Source organism: Microtus oregoni, unplaced genomic scaffold (genome assembly GCF_018167655.1).
Source record: "Microtus oregoni isolate MIOR12 unplaced genomic scaffold, Mior012 000009F_ref0000495, whole genome shotgun sequence".
Lineage (NCBI taxonomy): Eukaryota > Metazoa > Chordata > Mammalia > Rodentia > Cricetidae > Microtus > Microtus oregoni.
Genome location: NW_024543068.1, coordinates 19,846,218 through 19,870,937, shown reverse-complemented (window position 1 = coordinate 19,870,937; position 24,720 = coordinate 19,846,218). Strand labels below are relative to the sequence as shown.

The 24,720-nt window shown below is 36.9% G+C and overlaps 1 protein-coding gene across 4 annotated transcripts in view; it reads left to right on the top strand.

Annotated features, from left to right (window-relative positions):
- The window catches only part of Fut8 (fucosyltransferase 8), a 210,528-nt gene that overhangs the window by 114,234 nt on the left and 71,574 nt on the right, over positions 1-24,720 (top strand). For all 4 annotated transcript variants that reach the window (XM_041658252.1, XM_041658251.1, XM_041658250.1 and 1 more), the window contains 2 exons: positions 10,970-11,085; positions 11,187-11,349. In XM_041658252.1, the coding sequence (XP_041514186.1) occupies positions 10,970-11,085; positions 11,187-11,349 (279 nt within the window). The remainder of the gene's footprint in view (positions 1-10,969; positions 11,086-11,186; positions 11,350-24,720) is intronic.

The window sequence follows — 24,720 nt, the reverse complement described above, 5'->3', positions numbered from 1 at the left end:
AGAAGATAGTAATGTTCTCTTAACTTTTGTCATTGTATCTGCCTGGACAAAAACTTCCATGCAAAGGAGAGGTGCCATGATTGCTGTATTTGGAGGAAATTTACATTTTTGTCATCTCCTCATAGGGGAAAGCCCAAAAATCTTTCTATGTTAACTCAGGAAAATGTTTTGTCCTTCAGTTTAGGTTCTAACAATAGTTTTATTTGAAGCACACATAAAATCTATGCAGCAGTAATGGAAAGCACTTTGTAAATGAAGCCTAGAAATTTTTGCACAAGGTGTCAACTATTTTCCCATTAGAATGGTTGTGTGAATAGTTAAATGAGTATAAAGCTAGTTAATTGTTTTTCCGTTTTAATTCGAAAAGCTGAAAATTTACCATACCCCTGAATTTGGTATTATTGGTTGCTACCATTTCCTTTGACCCATCACTCCTCATTTTCAATTAAAGGAAAAAGTTAATATTCAGATTTGCTGATTGGTTGGTTAGTTTTGAGACAATATCTCATTGTATAGCTGAGGCTGGTATCAACTTGTAATCTAGTTGCCTCAGCCTTCCAAGTGGTGACTCCTTCAGGCTTAGATGGGAGTCTTCTTGTGAGGTTTCAGATGTATCATATATTTTCATTTCAGCTCTCTTGTTCTGAAAATTTGTGCTATCCCTTAGCCAGACAGCAAGAACACACAAGGAAAATTCAGGAAAACATTCCTGCATGGCTGTGAAGAAACTTCTGGATTACAAAATGATGCAAAGTCCATTTTTTTTTTAAATTAAGTAAGCAATGGCACTTTTGAGGGAATTTTCTTTTCTGTGGGAATAAATATGTAACTTTTGAGGTTTTCTTTCATTATCAAGGGCATTTTGAAACTTCAACTTTAGATTGAAGACAAAAATAAATAAAGTGGTTCTAGCAAAGGTTCTAATAGTTTACCTGTGTTTGAGGACTACCATTTTTTCCTGGTTCTGTCTGGTACTTATACAGAAGCTCCTTTCATTTTGTAATAGAACAGTTTATGCTCTAGAATATAACCTTTTTGAGGCATATTCAACTACCTTTTTTTACTTAAAGTAACCTCTATAGGGAAACATTTAGGAGATCTCTGGGTTAGATGGTATAGTAAAAGCCCTGTTGGTGTGACTTGGTGAAAGAAGACAGGGCAGTACATAATAGTCTCGCTTCCTGCAGGTAGCTGTAACTGTGAGACACTGTTATGAGGAAGCAGGCAAGAGTGGTCAGTAAGCCAGTGCCCGGCTGTTTCATGTTGTTGCCCTTTTACTGATGCTGTAGGAACTAGTTAGCCAGATGCCTGAGGGCTAGATACATCCTTGGTCACTGAGACTCAGGGATTCAAGATCCAGAAGCAAAGATTCAGTCCCAGTGTACAGAAGGTCAGTGGGAAATAACAGTATCTTTGATATTTTTAGGAATCTCTTAATTCTTTGAATTGAGTAGAGAGGGAAGCTCCTAAAATCCCTGTTTTCTTTTTGCATGTCAGAACTAATACAGAAACTATGCTGTGGATTTGCCTAATATCCAAGGAAGTTACTGAATCCTCTTGTTTAGATAGTTGTTAACTAACATTGCCATGGTAGCATAATAGAAGCCAGATACATAAATTCCAATTACAAAATACCAAATATGCAATCTTTAATGACTTAAGTGGTTCGCTTTTATTAAAAAAATAATTTAAAGTTCTTGTCTGTTGAATTTTTCAAGCAGAGTCTTATCTAAAGATTTACTGTTGTAGGTAGATTTTCCTTATTTTAAAACTAGTAGTACTGACTATCTCATGAAAGGAAGCTATTATATTCTTTATAGCCTCCAAAAAGTTTTGTGAAAGGCCAGAAAGATATTCCAGAGGATTCTTTGTCATTTTACACAAGAATACAATAAAAATATTAGCAATATTTGTTGAGCTACTTATGGAGCACCTTTAGTTTGCAAAATCCTTGGTTGTTGTGTGTTTGTTATTTTCATTGTTTTATAGATAAGGAAATAGAGCTAATAACTTACCCAGTGCTGTGTAACTAATAAATGTTAAAGCTCCTATCAAGAGGTCTCTTTCTCCACCACTGGACTTTAATCTCTTGTACTGCTCTAGATACCATGGGTAGCCAGCCGTTGAAACACTTGTTTTCAGTGATCTTCCCAGTTTCTGTAATGGCTTTATCTGCCTTATCCAGGTATGTTGGGATGATGCACATCTCAGAGTGGTCAGACCGATAAAAATGTGAGAGAAGTATAGTTTGGAGGCCTGGGTCTTCTTAGCACCTATCAAAGCACCAAGGATGATTGACTTTAGCAGAACTGACCAATATGGATGACTAAATCAGGCAAACGTTTTGAGTCAGGGATTTATAACTCACGCTGTTTCACTTGTATTTGCTCTTTATGTGTTTTATATCTTCTAACAAGGAAGACGGTTAAGACGTTATTTCTAGCTTTAGCTATGCCTCTTACTAGCTTTGGAGCTGAAAACAAATCTGCTTAACCTAAACCTCAGTTTTCCTACTCTATATTTTATTGTTCAATATTATTGTTGTTTTAGATGAAATAATGTGTCTGTATGCATACATACATATATGAAACGCTAAATTTAGTGTTTTGAATATAGTAGGAGTACCATAGATTATAATAACTATTATTACAATATTATTTTCATCACTGCCATTAGAGCAAAACAAAAGGGTAAATTAAGAAAATGTTTCAAATGTTTGCTTTGCAAGCTTAAGCAGTTTGTTGTGATAAGTATTCAGTCTTTCCTACCCTCCCCCAGCCTCCTTTATTTCTCTAATTCAACTTTTCATTGTTGATTGTAGAAAAAAAATGTTTTGTTTCCATAGACAAATATTTTATTTAGAAGTTATGTAAAATTTTATAAATATCTCAGTGGTTTGGAAGGAGAATTTTAAAATAACCCTTTGAACATAAAACTTGTTTTACTTGAGCCCAGTTTCCAGCCTAAGAAGATTCAGTCCTCAGTGTTAAAGTAGTAGAAAGAAAGAATGTGTTAGAATATGGTGTCCATTTGTGTCCTTAAGACCACGGAGAAGGTGAGGAGAGAGGAAAGTACACACACTCACTGAGAATCGCGTTTCCCAACTTTCTTATCCTCATTTGCGCTCTTCATCATGGCTCAGCTCTTCATCTCTATCTTAAAGCATGTCTGAAAAATCGCTGATGTTTTTGAAGGAAGCTAAAGTTCCTTTTTAAGAATGTGTTTCTTGATTTGGTTATGGATATTTTTGAAGATATTCTAAATGCTTACTCATACTGTGAGCCTGTGTCATGTAGAGGAGTTACAACTTGTGCTTCAGGAAGCCTGTATTTGGAAGTGCAGGAATTATTTTGGGCTACACATCCAAAGATACTCTGTCTTTCAAGATTTCCAAGTCTTCTTTCAACATTCTGATCTCGGTGTTCTGCTTCACTCAGTGTTTATCTTGTTGCTGTCGTCTTCCTTACCTTGGGAAATTTAAAAGGTCTGGAATGGTATGAAATGGCTAAGAAAGCCTTCTATTGCAGTCATTATCTGTTAGAGCTTTCTGCTAATAGTTATCTGGCTCCTTACTACTTAAGTTCTAACAAGAATTCAGAATCGACTTTCAAATCCAAGGCTGCCTTTAGAGTACATGACGAGAACAAGGCATTATTGTCAAAGGTTGTGATGCAGTAAATGTCTTTTTTAAAAAAAAAAAACCTATAGATTTTAAAAGAAGGGCAATTTAATGACAGAAACAGCATTGAATACTTACTTTAACCAAGTCAGCCTAGAATAGTTGTCTGGATTCCTCACAATGACCTGTGTCCTGGGTTTCCCCCAACCCCCAAAGGTTTCATTTCTTAATGAAAAGCCTGAGATTTTAAACTGTATTTCATTTGGAGTTGTAAAGTAGTTGCTGTATTTCTGAATACTCATGTCAATGCTGTTGTTACCTCGGTGGTGTGTGGATGCTCACACGCCAGAGCTTCTTACTTTTCACTGCCGTCACCACCCTTTTCTTCCTTCCTTCCTGCTAGCTCTGGTAAATAGCCAGATATTTGTTACTATATTTATTCAAAGAATATTTGTGAAGAAACTGTTACACATCATGCATCAAATAATATCAAAGCTGGTTGGTGGTGTAGAATAATGCCCTGACAGGATTTGGTATAGCTAAGAGGAAAAACAAATAGCATTACATTTGTGGAAACGAGTTCAGTGATTGTCAGTAGGATGTTTCCACGTCTTATAACTATTAAAATATGGAGAACATTTGTAGATCTAGACACCTTGGTGATTGCTTTTTCTGAGAGTTCATGAACATTGAGTAATTAGTTGTATTAATCTTATATATCTTTTTACAAATAACTGACAACTGGAGGTGTAGCTCAGTAGACTACTTGACTAATATATGCAGAGTGGTGGGTTTGCTCTCTAACACCACAAAAATTAACAAAACAACCATGCCAATATAATCTGTTTTTAGTTAAATTCTGAAGAAGAATTTGTAAAAATTAGCAGTTTGCTAACATAAGCAAATAAATGAGCAATTTCATTCCTGTGGAAAATATGGAGATGAAACCCGAATTTAATTGTTTATTACATAGATCTGTAAGTCTTCTCCAAGATTTCTTCATTTAACTCCTTTGAGTTGACAATGGATTGCTATTTACTCTACATTATTCGGTTTGGGGCTGCTAGATGACAAGAGAATGCTTTGGCTCATACTTGGAACAATAAATATGGACAGATTTTTCTGGAAATTGAAATGAGCTCCATCTAATGTTCATGTCATAGTATCTTATAGCTGAATCCAGATCCAGGTCTTCCCATGGGACCCCATGTTATGAAATATACCTACTCTTGCTTTGGATCTGAAAACTATATGAAATTTGGGGTATTATAAATGAAGAATTTTTAACTTTTGCACATTAGATGAACTGTATAAATATAGTTATAAGAAGATAACTTATTTGAACAAAATGATATTTTTTTCTCAATAGGGTACTGATAACTTTGTGTAGTATATGTGAGTGTGTGATATATGTGTGTGTGAGTGCAGGGACCAGTATTTGCATTTGGAGGTCAAAGGACAACTTTCTGGACTGATTCTTTTTCCTTTCACCTCTTTTGAGGCAGCATCTTTTCTGCTTCTGCTTTCACTGGGCCACGCTCTGTGCTAGCTGGCTCACAACATCCAGGCCACTTTCTGGTCTTTGAACCTCTGAGGTTCTTGTGCTCCTTACTGTAGGAGCACTGTGACTACAGAGGCAAGCCACTGTGCTTGGTTTCTTTTTGTGGGTCTAGGAATCTAACTCAGTTTGTCAGACTTGAGTGACAATTGCTTTTTCCAGCTGAACCTTCTCACGAGCCCTCTACCTTTTTTTTTTCTTTTTTTTGACGCAGCTTACTGAACATGGAGCTTGCTGCTAGACTGACTGGCCATCTAGCCTGTCTCCCTTTCCTGGTGCTGATGATAGAGGCCTGCTGCCGCCACACCCTCTTTTTTTATTTATGGTTGTGAGCCTAGCCTTTAACGGCTGAGCCATCTCTCCAGCCCACCACACCCTCTTTTTAAGTGGGTGCTTTTAAGTGGGTGCTGCGGATCTAAACTCAGGAGCCTCATTCTTGTGCAGCAAACATTTAACCCACTGAGCCATCTCCAATCCCATCTTTTGATTTTTTCTGGCACACTGGCTCTCTTAGATTCATTGCTTTTCCCTATATTGCTGTTTTACCATTTTCGTGTTGTTGATTTCTTGTCTGATTTTTTTTAATTCTCTTCACTAATTAATATTTCATTTGCCCTATTTTTCTTAGTTTCTTAAGCTATGAAGACTAGTAAATGATCTTCAGTAAGTCCCATTCTGGCGCAGCCATATCAGGTGGGAACGAAAAAAGTCATAAAGCCAGCACAGCCGCTTGACTGTGACCCAGGATGTTGAGCCACCTGATGGCTGCATGCCACTTTTGGCTTTGATCTCCACATGTTGCAAGCATAGGGGGCTTTTAGTATTTGTACAATTTGGGGATATTGGGTTGATGGGAAATTTCTTATGAATGATTTATGCTTTCTCCCAGGAGTGTTGCTTCTAATCTTTCCTAGGAAAGTCCTGAGCATAGTACCCCTCCCACTTTTAGGGGAGATACTCATCTACTTGAAAGTTTTCTTGGAGGTTGTGATACATATAAAGAAACCAGGGATCTGGACTGGAGAGATGGCCCAGTGGTTAAGAGCACTGGCTGTTCTTTCTGGGGCCCTCAGTTCTATTCCTAGCAACCACATGGTGGCTCACAACCATCTGTAATGAGTTCTCGTGCCCTCTTCTGGCCTGCAGGCAGACATACAGGCAAAACATTGTATAGATAATAAATAAATCAATCTAAAAATAAAAAAGTAAGCCAGGGGTCTCTTTCTAAAGGCTATTCTTGAAACATCTGTCCCTGTACTTACTCAGGAACAAGATAATCAAAACAAAGTCAATTTAAAAAGGTCAACAAGATTTGGCTAGAGAAGTTGGCAGCAGATCAGATCACAGGCCTCTTCTTACTGTACACTCCGGCGATTACATGGCATATATAGCAACAAAGTTAGCTTAGCTGGAGTTACCTCTGCCTTACACAGAGACTTATATTGATGGACAAAAACGTGATGTAAAAAACAGTAAAAGAATGAGGTACCAGGAACTCACTCTGTAGACCAGGCTGGCCTCAATTATATTTTTTATTTCTAGCATTTTCATCTCTGTAAATTCAACTATGGTCTTTACTATATTTTAAATATATTTTTTATATTTTCTCATGTGTGTACTTTGTCTTCTTGTATGTCTGTGTCCTGAAAGGTTAGAAGAGGGTGTTAGATTTTCTGGGTCTGGTGCTATGCACTGTTGTGAGCTGCCAGGTGAGTGTTAGGAATTAAACCCATGTCGTCTACAATAGCAGTAATGTTCTTAACTAATGAACCATTGTTCTGGTCCTTATAGTGTCCCTTTTGTATCTCTTTTATTGGCTCTCTGATGTGGGAGTGTCATATATCAATCTGTTGATTTCATTGGTTAAGTAACAAACAAACTGCTTGGGCTCATAGTTTAGAACATAGGTGGGTGGAGTAAACAGAACAGAATGCTGGGAGGAAGAGGAAGTGAGATAAGACGCCTCAGACAGAGACGCCATGCTCCGCTCTCCTGGGCAGAGGCGATTCAGCTCTGACCCAGGATGGACGTAGGCTAGAATCTTGCCAGTAAGCGCACCTTGGGGTGCAACACAGATGATTAGAGATGGGCCAAATTAATAGGTGAGAATTAGCCTAGAAGAGGCTAGAAATAAATGGGCCAAGCAGTGTTTAAATGAATACAGTTTGTATGTTGTTATTTCGGGCATAAGCTAGCAGGCAGCCGGGGTGCTGGGGATGCAGCCCCGCTTGCTCATATTACTACAGCTCTCTTTATCTTGGTTGCGTGTGTGAGTATGTGTTTCAGTTATAGGGCTCAAATCTAAGCCTCACAGATGCCACTGATGTACACTTCTAGCCTCAAGTCTTTATCTTTTGAACTATAAAGTAGTCATACTAACTGTGTTTTGTATGTTGAGTGTGTTTTATTAATTGATTTTTCTCATATTCTGATTACAGATTGTCGTACACATATATTTTTTAGTCTCCCTTCCCCTTTTTGTAGTACTGGGGACTGAACTGAGTACCTTGCATGTGCTAGCCAAGTTTACCACTGAAACAGACACAGCCATCTTTTTATTTTTTATTTTTTGAGATAGTTACTTTGAGTAGACCAGGCTGTCCTTTAATGTGGAGCTCTCTTGTCTCAACCCTCCTCATAGTTGGGAAGACAGGCTCAGGCCATCAGGATTGAGTCAAGTATTCTTAAGCTTTCTCCTGAAGTTTAGTTACTTGAAAATAGTTGAATCCTTCTGATCTTGCTTATATAAAATGACTGTGTTTAGTCTTGACTACTTTCCCCACTGCTGATCCCAAATCCTTCTGAGGTTTATCCCCAGTGCTCCATGCATCCCTGTATTAAAGGCCAGGTACTTTTACTAATCTTTTTGGAGAGTTCCTTCCCTAATCTTGAGTAATTTCCTTATTCAGCACATTTTTTCTGTGTGTTTTTGGTATTATGCTAATTCTCAAGTATTGCTTCTGCATATCTCTGGGATTCAGTGTGCAGTTCTCCTTTAATATTCTCTATTAGTTGAACTTTGTATGCCTTAGTTTTATACTCTAGTTCTTGTTCATCTTAGGGGCTATACTAGGGTCCACCAACATGTCCCTTCTCTGCGTTTTGTTGTGGAAGTTCTGTTGAGGTGTAAGTTGGAGCAGTTGCAGGGCTCATTGTTGTTTTTTTCCTCTTGGAAACTAGTGAATTCTGTTGCCCAATATATTTATGTGTGTATGAATATATATTCATTTATTATTATATATGTGGTTTGGGTTTTGATTAATTTCAGACATGATAAGAAATCTATTTTTTTTAATGTTACCATGGTAGGAAGTAGAAGTCCTGTGTGTCTTTTTTATATTAAATGTGATAGGAGAACATTCTATTTTCAAGATTAAAGAAAAGAGACTATTCATACGGATAGACATTTGTAGATGGTGTTTTAGAGGAACAGTCCTTGTGCTTTCCTTTTTATTTTTCTTTATATACAGTATATTCACAGTTGAATTATATAATTATATATAATAATGAGATGTAAATCACTACTTCCAATCTATTTTATTATAATTAGATTGGATTTAGTACTTGATGAAAATCTGCTGAAAAGAATGCATGTTATATTTTTTAAATGTCTATTTTGTTCCTGGTATTATTCCAGCAGTATAGAAAGAGCCCAGAGATAATCTTTCTGTTGTTTGAATATTACTGTATCTACATTGTATTCTGATCATAAACATCCCTGTCCATGGCACAGTGCCTCCATAATAAATCCCAAGGGGTAGAAGGATTTTTGTTTGTTCTTTTACACGGTTTCTAAGAAATTAACCATCTAATTTTGAAAGAGATTAAGGGTCAGATTTTATTTATTTATTTATTTATTTATTTTGGTTTTTCGAGACAGGGTTTCTCTGTGGCTTTGGAGCCTGTCCTGGAACTAGCTCTATAGACCAGGCTGGTCTCGAACTCACAGAGATCCACCTGCCTCTGCCTCCTGAGTGCTGGGATTAAAGGCGTGCGCCACCATCGCCCGGCAAGGGTCAGATTTTAAAAATTATGAATCAGTGCAAAGTTTGTTTATGTATATGCATATTTAAGTGCTTATAAATTAGTCGATTTTACACTTACTTTCATTTTATTATTGTTCACTTTGTGTACATACAAATGAAAGCTTTTTCATTGATGTTCTATAATTTTAGACACATGTATGGAAGATGGTTATTTTAATTCTCCTGTTTGTTGCATACAGTTTCGTGCACAGTTCTAGTTACTTTAGTAGATATCTATACTTTAGTATAGATAAAACAGTAACTTCAGCACTAAATACATATTCTGAAGTACTGTAGGTAATTAATAGTTAATTTGACCTCATCAGTTCTGCAAAATGTTTAAAAAGCTGTAAAATACCTGTTTCATCTCATTTGTATAAAGGATTGTATTACTGTCTCAGTTTAGGTTCCACCACATGTAACTTAGAAATTAAGTTCCTACAAAAGACAGTGGTGATAAGAATAGATGTTTCGTTCTTTATAATTAGATTTTGAAATAAGAATCAATCCGTTATTTAATATTCACAGTTTTGCAAAAGAATATGTGGTGTTTCCTATGGGTGTGATGATAAACACCAGAAAGTTGCTATCTTTAAACAACAGGCATTTTTTTTTTTCCTATTATCGTTTTGGAAGTCAGAAGTCAGAAATGATTTCCTCTGGGCTGGAACCAAGTGTTTAAAGTCTGTATTTCATAGGGAAGCTCTAAGAGAAAAACATTTACTTTCCCAGTTTTCAAAGGATGCATTTCTCACTCCTAGGTCTTTCTTGCATCTTAAATGCAAGCAGTCATGTACCCCTTTTTATCTGTAGCAGAGTCTCCGTATGGCTCTCTCTTCTATGGCTACTCGTGATTATCTTTACCACCCACCTAGATCACCCTGGGCAGTCTCCCAGTCTCCGGATCCTTAATCACATATTCCAGGTTTTCTTTTGCCATATAAAGTAATATTCATAAATTTTAGAAATTAAGATGCTAATATCTCTGGGAGATTACTGTTTAGCCTACCACCAAATTTTATTTATAGGTTTAAGCCAAAATGGAGTGCAGAGTACTGGTAAAGTTCACATAAAAACAAACATATTAGAAATTAGTCAAATTTGGAAAGAAGTAGAACCGATAGGTCTATAATATAAGTAAAAGATCCTGGAGTACATGTGTTCTTTTTCAACAGTTTATATTACTGAATGATTGTTTGTTTGTTTGTTTCAGACGGAAATAAAGGAGACAATTTCTATATTTTTTACTGCATTTCTCTTATGTCTTGTCTTTCACTTCTCTATAAAACTGTTGCTAGTTATGAATTCACAAGTTGAAACAGTCATATAACCTGACACTGAGATTAATGCAGAATTGCTTTATTTGATATTTAATGTATCTGTAGAGACCTTTTCATTGTTACGCTCCTTAAGTCACTTCACCTCCTCTTATATCTTTGTTAATTTTATCACCACTACAAAACTGATCATTTTGTCACCAAAGGTGATACCTCAAATAAGGAGAAAGATTTTAGGAAACAGCTTTAAAGATTTCTTAGCTCTCAGGAGATCTTAAATCTCAACTACATAATTCATTTCTGGTCTTGTTCATTATTATGCCAGTCTTTAGGATTAATCCTATACAGTTGAAAAGATTCACTTTGTAACTCTTTTTGGTATGCTTAATAATCTGTAGAGATACTAATAAGCATGGTATAGCAAAGTATACATATGTTATGTGGTGTAATATAAAAGACAAATGTTCACATTTCTATCTCTGTACTACAGAATACCAGAAGGCCCTATTGATCAGGGGACAGCTACAGGAAGAATCCGTGTTTTAGAAGAACAGCTTGCTAAGGCCAAAGAAAAGATTGAAAATTATAAGAAACAAGCCAGGAATGGTATGTGATTCTTTTCCATTTTAATATAGTGACTTTTGCACAAATATTGAAAATTCCTCTTACCAGATGTTAGAAATATTCTTACTTCCTATTCTTTGCAGGTCTTGGGAAGGATCATGAAATCTTAAGAAGGAGGATTGAAAATGGAGCTAAAGAGCTCTGGTTTTTTATACAAAGTGAATTGAAGAAATTAAAGAATTTAGAAGGAAATGAACTCCAAAGACATGCAGATGAAATTCTTTTGGATTTAGGACATCACGAAAGGTACTTTGTCCTTAGGTGCTTTTTTTGAGCTTCCATAAAGATTATAAGTTATGAATGAGGCATTGAGACTTCGTCTAATTTATGTGCTGATTAATCAGTGGTACTGTGTTTAAGAGTGGGGGATTATTTGATATCTAGTGGTGTCAGTTATTGGTACGTGAAAGTGTCCCCTCTCAGAGTCCATTGTAACAGTTGGCATTTGAAGCAGAGCATGTGGGCTGGAATTCACACTGAAGCTGCAGATAATGTTTCTATTTTCTAAACGTTACAAACTTAAAAATGGTATCTTTGAGGGGTTTCTAGTGAAAGGTTAGCAGGTTTGGGTAAAGGAGAGTATCCTGCTAATTGTTCTGTTTATTTTCTAGAGAGGTTTGCCTAGTATCTGCCTATTTAAAGTTGTTTCTCCTCTTTACACATTTTGGTGTTAGTGTCCTACAGATAAAATGTACATGAGAATCATTCTAAGTAAGGTGAAACATCCTTTGGCTTATTATAGTTAAAAACCTGTGTTCTCAGTAGGATTCTCCTGGGAATTACTGTCTTATTAGTGAATAATGAAAGAAAAATGATTGTGTTAGGACAAGCTACCGCTGTGAAGAGAAAGTGAATTAAGCCATACAAACTAGAGAGTCACATATATTAACGTCATCAACACTATGACAATGACTTTGAAGTATTGATCTCCTATTTTAAGTAAAATTACATACAGAATCTTAGTGGACTAGAATGGCTTTAGGACTGTTGATTTATAGAAATATGATAGTATGTCTTTAAAGGGCTGTTGAATTTTTTTAGGCCCCCAAATAGGCAGTCCCCTTGAAATTTTTGCGCTAGCTTGCAGTAAGGCCATACTTAGACCATTAGGTCAAATGTTGACTAATTGTATCCTTAATAGGCTTCTACCCTAAAACTGATTCTCTATTCCAAGCTTCTATTAAACAGGCCTTTGTGTTTATGTAGTTTGTTTATTATAGCTTTATAGAAAAAATGCAGATTAAAACAAGATTTGACATAAGTAGATATGTGGTATAAAACCAAAATTTGAATATTGACTTCTGATGAAATAGTTAGTCGAATGATTTATTTAAATTACTTGATGAGAATTTAATTCTCAGGTCTTTTCTAAATGAAGATAATTTAAAATTATTTTGTAAATATAATTTGTGCATATGTTTTTCTAATTATGTATATAAATTAAAAATGAATACAATAAACAAGCCCATGATAAATGTCCGTAAATTGCAATTATATTTTATTGTTAGTTGAACTTTTAAAATATTATAATAAGTCCTGGCATTGCCTTTTAGTGTATATTAAATAATGATATTTCACTGAAAACAAAATGCAAAGTACAAGTACACAAGTCATTTCTTATTGTCTTAAGTAGAAATCATAATGAATCTGGGAAAAAGCACAGAATAGTAATTTAACTCCAGGAAGGCAGATTAGAATGTAACAATACAAATAACGAGCAAACGCGGCAACACATTAGAGAAGTAATCTTAAAACAGTGAATACAGGAAGGATTTGTATCATATAGAAAATATCCTCATACTGACCATTTTTAAATCCTTAAAGTATAAGAACTGAAGTGGACTTCTGTGTGTCCTCCCCTGGGCTTTGTGTATCATATAGAGCTTCATCTTTATTTTCCTTAGTGTCTCTGTCTCTCTCTCTGTCTCTGTCTCCCCCCCAGGTGTGTGTCTCCCCCCCACAACATTGGTAGATTCACAGAATATTAAAATACCACTAAGAATTCTTATATACACTAAAATCACTGTCTTTTTAAGTGTCTTTTATTTACCTCTTAATTTATAGTATACTTGTTATCTGTTTTATTTTTGAAGGAGTCCAAATTATGGTATGTAAGTTGTCTCTGAACTAACAGATTTGTTTTTTTCTGAAAAATCATTTCAAGTGTAAATGTATCAAAATCTTGCTTAGATTTCTCTGTGAACCTCTCTTTTTTTGTTCAATCTACAGTTAAGGGAAAAACCTCTAAATGATTTTAAGTGAGGCATATAATTTACTGATAAATGATGGATTTTGGATGTAGCTCAATGATAGAATGCATCAGTAGATGTGGTTGGCCTTGGAGCCAACTGCCAAAACCCAAATTGTGAATATACAAGTTGTACATTTTTGATGATTTGTTTAAAATGCATACATATTGTGTAATGATTTCTGGAGTTAAATGAGTGAACATACCCTTTACCACACCATTAATGTGTGTGTGTTGATAACGTGCTGTCTTACAAGTTTCAAACAAACCAGTCATGCATTGCTAACTCATGCCAGTACAACAGATGTCCAGAACCTATTTCATTTCATAACCTAATGTTTGCACCAATTGACAACATCTTCGAATTTCATCTACTTTCTAACCCTAGGCACACTATGCTTTTTATGTGGTTGAAGTTTTGTCTCTAAGTAAACACATTACAGTATTTGTTTTTCTCTCACTGGCTCATTTCACTTAGTATAATATTCAACAGAGTTATTCATGATGCTAGAAATGGCATGATTTCTTTTCCTTTAAAAAAATTCATTGACAATTTCATATATAATCTGTATAATGTTAAATGATCATCTCAATCTGATGTAGGTGGGCCTTCTATCTATCTGTTGTTTCATTGGTTAATTAATAAAGAAAACTGCTTGGCCTGATAGGTCAGAACATAGGTGGGTGGAGTAGACAGAAGAGAATGCTGGGAGAAAGCAACAGATTCAGGCCTATGTGATGAAGCTCCGCCCAAGATGGACATAGGCTAGAATCTTCCCGGTAAGCCACCATCTCGTGGTGCTACACAGATTATTAGATATGGGTTAAAGCAAGACATGAGAGTTAACCAGTAAGAGGCTAGAGCTAATGGGTCAAGCAGTGTTTAAAAGAACACAATTTGTGTATTGTTATTTCAGGGCATTAGCTAGCCAGGCAGCTGGGAGCTGGGTGGCAGGAACACAGCCCACACAGCTCCTTCTACATCAATCCACCGTTTCTCATCTTCTACTCCCTACCTCCACTTTGTATTCCCTAACATATTCTCTTCCCAACTTCATGTCTTCTCTTCCTTTCCTTTTAATGATTTTTTTATGTTGTATTGTGTGTGTATTTATATAATCATCAGTTAAGTAACACTTAGATTGCTGCTAGATTAGTTATTGTGAATAATGCTGGTTAATTCAATATATAGATTTCATTTCATTTGGATATTTACTCACAAGTGGGATTGGTCATGTGTTCCCAAGAACATTACAAGGTTCCCTTTTCTCTAAAATCTCTCCAGTACTTATTTTCTCTTCTCTAACCCTTCCCTCCCTTGCTGACCACTCTCCTCCTCTCCTCATCCCCTCTGTTTTTGTTCATTTGTTTATTTGCTTTGCAACAGAGAAAACCAATTCTATGTACTATGTACTTCAGGTTGTCCTCAAGCTCATGATTCTCCTGCATTAGTCTCCCAGATCCTAGAATTATAGACCTATACCACCATACCTTGCTCTCTCTCTCTCTCTCTCTCTCTCTCTCTCTCGCTCTCTCTCCTTATTTATCTTTTCTCATTTATTTCCTTCCAGTCTCTCTCCTCCCTCCTCCACCTTTCCTCTCCCCTGGGTCCACTCCTCGTTTTCCCTTCAGAAATGACCAGGCTTTTCAGATATACCAACCAAACATGGCATATCAAGTTGTAGTAAGACTACACATACCCCCTTATATTAAGGCAAGATAAGGCAGCCTAGTAGGAGGAAAGGGTCCCAAAGCAGGCAAAAGAGTCAGAGACAGCCCCCAATCCTACTGTTAGGAGCCCCATAAGAATACCAATCTATACAACCATAACATATGCAGAGGACCTAGGTTAGAACCATACAGGCTCCATGATTATTGGATCAGTCTCTGTGAGCCCGTATAGACCCTGACTAGTTAATTCTATAGGTTTTTTTTTTTTTTGTGACCCTTCTGGCTCCTACAATCCTTCTTCCCCCTCTTTCACAGGTTTCTTCAAACTCAACCTACTGCTTGGCTATGGATCTCTGTATCTGTTTCCATCAGTTGCTGGATAAAACCTCTCTGATGACACTTATGCTAGGCTCTGGTCTATGAGTATCACAAAGTAGCATTAGGAATTATTTCATTGACTTGGGTTTTTTTTTTTTTTTGGTCATGTTTAGTTTTATCGTAGGTCTTGGGTCTATCCAGACTCTGGTTCCTGGCCCTCCAGGTAGTGTATGTAAGGCATGGACTTCCTGTCATGGCAGGGGTCTCAAGCTGGACCAGGCATTGGTTGGCCACCCCCACAGTTTCTGCATCACCTTTACCCTAGTACATCTTGCAGGCAAGGACAAATTGTAGGTCAAAGGTTTTGTGATGAGGTTGGTGTCCCAATCCCTCTACTGGAAGCCTAGCTTGGTTATAGAAGATGGCCAGATCAGGCTGTGTATCCCCTAGTACTAGGAGTCTTAGCTAGGGTCACCCTTGTAGATTGTGGGAGTTTCCATTGCACTAGGTTTCTACCTTGACCTCTAAATCACCCCCAATTCCAGTCATCTCCTCCCCCACTTGTCCCCCTGTTTCTATCCCCACCTACTTTCCAGTTCATCCATGAAATGTATTCTATTTTCCCTTCTCAGGGTGATTCATGTGTTCCCTTGAGCCTTCCTTGTTACTTAGCCTTCCTGGGGCTGTGCTATTGGTCTTCTGTTCAGGAAGTTGTCTACTGTGGCAGTGCATTCAAGGCTCACTTTTTCTTCTATAAGATTCAGTGTATCTAGTTTTATGTTGAGGTCTTTGATCTACTTTGACTTGAGTTTTGTGCAGGGTTATAGATATGGATCTATTTGCAGTCTTCTGCATAGTGATACCCAGTTAGACCAGCACCATTTGTTGAAGATGCTTTCTTTTTTCCATTTTATAATTTGGCCTTTTTTTTTTGTTAAAAAATCAAACATCAGATGTTCATAGGTGTACAGATTTTCTTCTGGGTCTTTGATTTAATTCCATTGATTGTCTGTTTTTATGCCAGTGCTATATGGTTTTTATTGCTATAGCTCTGTAGTACAGCATGAAATCAGAGGTGATGATACCTGCAGAAGTTCTTTTATTGTACAGGAGTGTTTTAGTTGAGTATTGTTCTTTCAGGGTCTGTAAAGAACTGTGTTGGAATTTTGATGGGAATTGCATTGAATTTGCAAATTGCTTTTGATAAGATGACCATTTTACTGTGTTAATCCTACTGATCAATCTTCTGATATCTTCAATTTCTTTCTCCAAAAGACTTGAAGTTCTTGTCATACTTTACTTGCTTGGTTAGGGTTAACCCGAGATATTCTTTGGGGCTGTGGTGAAGGAAAGTATATTTCTCATCCCTTTTGTCATTTGTATATAGGAGGGCTACTGTTTTTTTGTTTGTTTTTTGAGTTCATCTTGTTTCCAGCTACTTCACTGAAGGTTTTTACCAGCTGTAGGAGTTTCTCCAGTAGAAGTTTTGGGGTCGCTTATTTATACTATCATATCATCTGCAAATAGTGATACTTTGACTTCTTCCTTTCCAATTTGTATCCCCTTAATCACCTTTAGTTGTCTTATTTCTCTAGCTAGAGCTTCAAATACTGTTTTGAATACATGTGGAGAGACTGAACAGCCTTGTCTTATTCTTGATTTTACTGGAATTGCTTTGAATTTCTATTTCTTTAATTTGATGTTGGCTATTGGCTTGCCCTTTATTATATTATGTCCCTTGTATCCCTGCTCTCTCCAAGCCTTTTATCATGAAGCTGTGTTAGATTGTCAAGGCTTTTTCAGCATATAATGGAATGATCGTGTTAGTTTGTTTATATGGTGAATTGCATTGACAAATTTTCATATGTTGAACCATCCCTGCATCTCTGCGATGAAGCATGCCTGACCATAGTGGACAGTTTTTTTTTTTAAATGTGTTCTTGGATTTGATTTGCCAGTATTTTATGGAGTATTTTTGCATCAATGTTCATGAGGGAAATTGGTCTGTAATTCTCTTTCTTTGTTGAGTCTTTTTGTGGTTTGGGTGATAGGATGACCGTGGCCTCATAAAATGAATTTAGCAATGTTCTTTCTTTTTTTTTATTTTGTGGAATAATTTGAGGAGCATTGGTATTAGCTCTTCCTTGAAAGTCTGGTGAAATTCTAACCAAAACTATCTGGCCCAGGGCTTTTTGGTTGGGAGACTTTTAATGACTGCTTCTATTTCCTTAGGGGTTATTGTTCTATTTAAATTGTTTATCTGATCTTGATTTTCTTTTGATATGTGGTATCTATCAAGAAATTTATCCATTTCTTTTAGATATCCTAATTTTGTGGAGTACAGCCTTTTAAAATATGAGCTAACAATATTTTTGATTTCCTCCATGTCTGTTGTTATGTCCCTCTTTTTGTTCCTGATTTTGTTAATTTGGATATTTCTCACTGCCTTTTAGTTAGTTTGGATAAGGGTTTGTCTATCTTGTTGATTTTTCTCAGAGAAAAAATTCTTTGTTTCATTGATTGTATTGTTCTCTTTGTTTCTGTTTTATTGATTTCAGTCTCCAGTTTATTTTCTGGTATCTACTCCTCCTGGTGTGTGTGTGCTTCTTTTTGTCCTATAGCTTTCAAGTGTGTGGGTTAAAATCCTAGTATGATATCTGTGCAGTTTCTTTGTGAAGGCATTTAGTGCTATGAATTTTCCTCTTAGCACTGTTTTTGTTGTGTCTTGTTATGGCATGTTGTATATTCATTTTCATTGAATTCTAGGAAGTCCTTAATTTTTTTCTTTCTGCCTTATTCCAGTAGTCGTTCCATAGAGAGTTGTTCAGTTTCCATGAGTTTGTAGACTTTCTGTTGTTGTTAAAATCCAGCTTTTATCCATGGTAGTCTGATAGGATACAGGGGGTTGTTTAACTTTTCTCATATCCCTTGAGGCTTGGTTTCTGACAGGGTTATGTGGTAAATTTTGGAGACTGTTCCATGAGGTGTTAAGAAAAAGGTATATTCTTTTGTGTTTGGGTGAAATATCCTGTAGATATCTGTTCAGTCCATTTGAGTCATAGCATCTGTTTAGCTTATGTCTGAATGACCTGTCCATTGGTGAGAGTGGAGTATTGAAGTCTACCACTATTATTGCATGGGGTTTGATATGGGATTTAAGCTTTAGTAATGTTGCTTTTACAAATGTGGGTGCCCTTGTGTTTGGGCATAGAGGTTAAGAACTGAGATACTATCTTGGTAGATTTTTTTCCTTTGATGATATGAAGTATCCTTTTCCATCTCTTTTGATTAATTTTGGTTAAAAGTTTATCTTGTTTGATATTCGAATAACTATACCACCTTGCTTCTTGGGTTCATTTCTTTGGAAAAATCTTTTCCCAAATCTTTACTATGAGGTAATGTCTGTCTTTGATGTTGACGTATATTTCTTGTACGCAGCAGAAGGATGGATCCTGTTTTCCAATCCATTCTGTTAGCCTGTGTCTTTTTATTGGGGAGTTGAATGCATTAATATTGAGAGATATTAATGACCAATGAATGTTATTTTGTTGTTCTTGGTAGTGGTAGTCTGTCTCTCTTTCTCTCTCTCTCCCTTCCCTTTCCTCCCTCCTTCCTTTCCTCTCTCTCTCCCCCTCCATCCTTCATTCTCCCTCGCTCCTTCTCTCCCTCCCTCCCTCCCTTTCCCTACCTCCCTGTTCCCCCATCTCTGCCTCCCTTCTTTAGGTTTTGCTGGTGTAAGATTATTTATTTCCCATGTTTTCATGGGTGTTGTTGCTAGCCTCCTTGAGTTGGAGTTTTCTTTCTAGTTAGGGCTGTATTTGTGAATTGTTTAAATTTGACTTTGTCTTGGAATATCTTGTTTTCTCCATCTGTGGTGATTGAAAGTTTTGATGGGTATAGTAGTCTTGCCTGGCATCTGTAGTCTCTTAGAGTCTTCAAGATATCTGTCCAGGAGCTTTTGACTCTTAGAGTCTCTATTGAGAAGTCAGGTATAATTCTAATTGATCTGCATTTTTATGTTACTTGGCCTTTTTACCTTGAAATTTAATATTCTTTCTTTGTTCTGTATGTGTAGTGTTTTGATTACTTATGTGGTGGTGGGGACTTTCTTTTCTGGCCTAGTCTAGTGTTTTGTAAGCTTCTTGTATCTTTGTAGGCATATCCTTCTTAAACTTAGAAAATTTTCTCCTATGACTTTGTTAAAAATGTTTTCTGGGTCTTTGAGCTGTGATTCTTCTCTTCCTTTTATTCCTAGTTTTCTTAAGTTTGGTCTTATCATAGTGTTCCAGATTGCCTGGATGTTTTCTGTCAGGAATGTTTTAGATTTAGCATTTTCTTTGACCAGTGTATCTGTTTGTTGCATTGTGTCTTCTATGCCTGAGATTCTCTCTTCCATCTCTTGTATTCTTTTGTGATGCTTGCGACTGCAGTTCTGTTCGCTTACCTAGATTTTCCAGGATTTCCTTAGCTTGTGGTTCCATTCTCAGGTCTTGAACAGTTTTATTCATTTCCTTTGCCTATTTGTTTCTTCTTAGCTTTCTTTAAGGTATTTGTTTATTTCTTTCCATTTATTGTTTGTTTTTTCCTGGATTTCTTTAGGCAATTTATTCATTTCCTTTTTAAGGACCTCCATTATCTTCAAAAGTTGATTTTAGGTTGTTTTCTTGTGCTTCCACTGTGTTAGAATGTTCAGAACTTGCTGTAGTAGGATAACTGGGCTCTGGTGGTACCATATTGTCCTGGCTGTTGTTGATTGTGTTCTTGAACTGGCCTCTAGGCATTTGGGTTTGGGATAATTATAGGTTTAGGTACGGATTTCTAAGTTTGTTTTTGTTGGATGATTGTGTTTTCCCTGGTTTCTATTTCTCTCTGGTCTTCTGGCCTAGTGGCCTGTGGTCCTGGTGCCCTGTGAGGCCTCTCTGGTCTAGTAGGGTGCCTCCACTTGGGTGTTGGCGACCTGCTTGGCCTCTGGATCTCTGGATGCAATGCCAGTGTTGCCTTTGGTGGTTTGGGGGTTCTGGGAACCAGTGTGACCTCTGGTAGAGCAGGAGCTTCTGTTGTAATTGTGGGCTAGGATATGGTAATGAGGGCAGGCTTTGGGGGAGGGGCTGTTGGGAGGAAGGCTGGGCTGCTTCTGACCTGTTGGTTGTTTGCCACTGGGGGGGTTACCTGGGGTTCTGGGTACCAGTGTGGCTGGCCTCTGGTAAAACAGGGGTCTTTTCCCTTAGTTGGGATATGGTGATGAGTGGATGGAGGCTGTTGGGGGAAAGCTGGGTAGGATTTAGGGGGTGTTGGTGATCTCTGGGCTGGGTCTCACCTGGAGTTTGGGGTACCAATATGATCGCTTGGTAGAGCACAGGGGCTTTTGCCTGAGTTGTGGGTTGGAATATGGTGACTCCCTTATCTTTTTTATATTTTATAATAACTGCTCTAACAAGTGTGAGAAGATACATTGAAATTTTAGTTTGCATTTCTCTGACTGGCAGTGATTTAAGCACCTTTTTATGTACCTGTTGGCCATTTGTATATTTTGTTAGGAAAAGTCTATTTAAGTCCTTTTTCTATTTCTAGTCAGGTTGTTTATTTTGCTTATGAGTACCTTATGTGTTTTAGTTATTATCCCTTATTGAGTATATAATTAGAAAATTATTAAAATTAGACATAATTATACTTATAAGCAAGTATCATACTGTTATGTTTATTATAGATTTATAGTTTTGAGTCAGGAAATGTGATATCTTTAGGTCTGCTCTTCTTTCCCAAGATAATTTCACATGTTATGAGTCTTTTTGGTTCCAAATATAATTTTAAGACTACTTTATCTGGCTCTGTAAAAAATGACATAGGAAGTTTTATAGGAACTACACTGAATCTGTGGATCACTTTGTGTAGTATGGACTTTATAGCAGTATTAATTCTTTCAGTTCATGAACACAGGATATTGTTCTATTTTGTATCATATATAGTTTTTTCATCAGTGATTGATAGTTTTATAGAACAGTATATGAATCTTACCCCTTTGACTGATTATTCCTATTTTTACTATTGCAAATAAGCTTGTTTAATTTCTTTAAGAGATGATTTGCTAGTATATACAAATGTAATTTTTTGTATGTTTGTTTTGTACCCTTTAGATATCTTTGTTTTTTCAGATATTTTTATTAATACCACCAAATTTTTGGTGATGTCTTTAGGGTTTTCTGTACGCCAAATTTTTGATGGTATCTTTAGGGGGTTTTGTATGTATGATCATATTAAATCCAAACAGAATTCGTGAAACTTCTTTCTGATTTATTTTTATTTTTATTTAATTTGTCTGTCTGTGGCTACCAAAATCATGTCAATAGAAGTATAGAGAGTGAGCATCTTTTATCTTGTTCCTGGTTTGCCTCTATTGACCCACTTGGTCTTTTTAATGTGAATTTGGTTTGTTTGTATTTGTTGAAGACTATTGTATATGAATAAATCAGGGATGCTCTCTTGTAATCTTTTCTTGTAGGCTCTTACTTGGCTTTGGCATGGCAGTAATGGTGACCTTTTCAAAGGAGTTTGGAAAACTCTCATCTCTTTAATTTTATAAACGTTGGCATTGATTTTTCTTTAAATTCATGTAGAATTCACCTACAAATGTACTTGGTTCAGGGTCTTTGTTTATTATGATTACTAATCTAATCCCTTTACTTATTATTAGTTTCCTGAGAATTTCTGTTTCTTTATAATTCAGTGTTTGAATCCTCCCTGTCCTTAGTGGTTAGATAGGCTGCCTTGAGGAAGTGGGGAGCATCAGCAGTCACACAGTGGCACTCAAGTTCTGTGATGCTCCAGCTACACACAAAACAGCATACAGTCCAGATTGGCCTTTGTCATGGCATCCAACTAGCTGTCATCAGTGGGTAGAGAATTTTAGGAAATTTTGAAAATAAATTATCTGATCAATGAAATAAATACGACAATTGTTATGCCAGACACGTTGAGTCCTCTTTGACCTATAGAACTGGGTTTTATAGGCAATTCTTCAAGATAATGCAGTATTAACAGTATTTGATCTTATTAGTTATTGGAATGAGCTATTTAATAGACACAGAAAATGAATTAGGGTGAGCAAGATGGCTGAGGCAAGATGGCTCAGTGATAGCTTGAGTTTGATGCCTGGGACCCACATGGTAGAAGGGGATAACGAGATCCTATAAGTTGTCTTCTGACTTCTACATATGCACTGTGGTATGCCACCCCAAATAATTAAGTGCAGTAAAAAATGAATAAAAGGATCAAGTAACTATGAAGTCAGAGCAATGAAGCAGAAAACAATTGAACAAGATCAAAACATAGACAGCATAGACAGCAGTGCCCAAAGCTACCTTGCAAAGAGAAGGGCGCGCTCACGACGGTACAGACATTTAACTTGGGAGAGAAGGAGAGCAGAATGAATATCTTTATCAGAAAATTTGATTTTTATGGCAAAGGATACCATCTTTCTGGAAGGGATTGAACCTGACAATCCCAGGAGATCTTCAAGCACTACTGGAGTGGATGCATTCTAAAGACATCCAGGGAAGGTGCCTGGAGAGCACGTTTGCCTAGTTGTACTTTTCAAAACACAGAGAACTGTAAGAGCCTCATTCTGAAGCAACCCTCAGGGAAGCAACGCTAGCTCTTGTTTTCCATTATCAAGAACGTGTACCAGGACTTATCAGGGAAAGACTTACCCACAAGTGCTGTCGAGGTTGGCTAGTGCATCTCATAATCTGAAGGAGGAATTTGTGGGCTTCCTGTTTTATGAAGCCAGTATAAAAACTCTGGCTGTGAAATTTTGCACTATGATAACTGAGAAGTGGGAACTAAATGTGGAGTGTTGTTATGACCAGGCTTAAAATATACCAGCGCATTTTCTCCCTAAATGAAATTTGTGGCTTCTAGAGTTTTAGAGAAATAATCCTGTAGCCACGAACACTTTGCTCTCTGTTGACAGAGGTTTCTGTCCCATCCTGTCCTACAGCCATTCAGTTCCAAAGAAATACACAAAGGTCCACAATAATTATAAATTGGTTGACCTGTTAGCTCAGGCTTCTCATTAGCTAATTCTTACATCTTACAGTAACCCATAATTCTTGTCTGTGTTAGCTTTATTGGCAAGGCCTTCTCATCTTGCTTCTGGGTTACAACTGCAGACTGACTCCTCTTCCCAGAATTCTCCTGTTTTTGCTGCCCCACCTCTACTTCTTGCCTAGTCTCCCTGCCTCTCCTTCCTCCCTGGCTACTGGCCAATCAGTGTTCTATTAAAAAAAAAAAAAGCACAGTGACAAGATAAAAGGCCATTGTCCCACAGCAGCTCTCCTTGTACCCTAAGGCTTGCTCCTTGTACCCTATAGTTGACAAAGTTGGTGTCTTATTGTGGTTGTGGTGGGTATCTGTTCTGTTAAGAACAATTGGTAGAATTGTTCCTCTTTACATTGATCACTTCAGTTGCTTTCAGGACTTCACAATATAACTTTATTCTTTTCCAGAACATTGAAGAAAGGGGTAAAGAACTGCAGGATATTTGCAATTCTCAGTGGACAGACAGGCATGGTGCTTTTGAAATGTTAGTGGACCTCCTGCAGGCTCTTTTTTGTGTTTAGATGATACAAGCAGTGATACAAATATTAGATGGAAGCACTGTACTCTGGTAAAGCATTTTTACACTATGGGGCAGTGACAAATTTTTATTTTATTGTTACTATTGCTGTTCCCTAAAAAATATATTGATTTGTACAAAGTCCTTTAGCGAAAAATCTCCAGGGTCAAACCTCTGTTTCCTTTTAGCTGATCACTTGACTGGATAACTGCATTTGCTCTTTGAAATGGTGGAAAATATTGAATCTTATCATGAGTGCTTGGTTTGAGGAAGCCAAAAATTTGATAAACAAACTTGACTTTCAAGTCAAACCACTTGAGAGGTTCTCTGGTGTTTAGAAAGATAGCCTAGAATTGCAGCTCACCTCTGAGTGTTACCATAATGATTAAACCCTCAGTGTAAACAGTGGAACACTATTCAGGAACCTACAGCTATGTTCTCAAAACAGTACCTCAGAGCTCTTAAAATGTTTATGTCTGGTTCCCTCAGTAAAGCAAATACTCAAATTCACTTCATCAGAGGTATGCTTGCCAACTTGAACAGAAGCGCCTGTCTTTCCACTGAGCTTCATTGTCCAAGAATTAAATGGAAATACTGAGGGGATTATATAAAACTTTATTCGCCATTTGTCAAGCATTCCATCTGTCTGACATCAAGGATTTTCTTTGTGTTGTGTATGTATGCTGGAGGGTCCTGTGTAAGATAAAGACTTGAGAATGAGTGCTGTGAAGCATTGTGTTTAGTGTTTCAGACCATACCCAAGGAG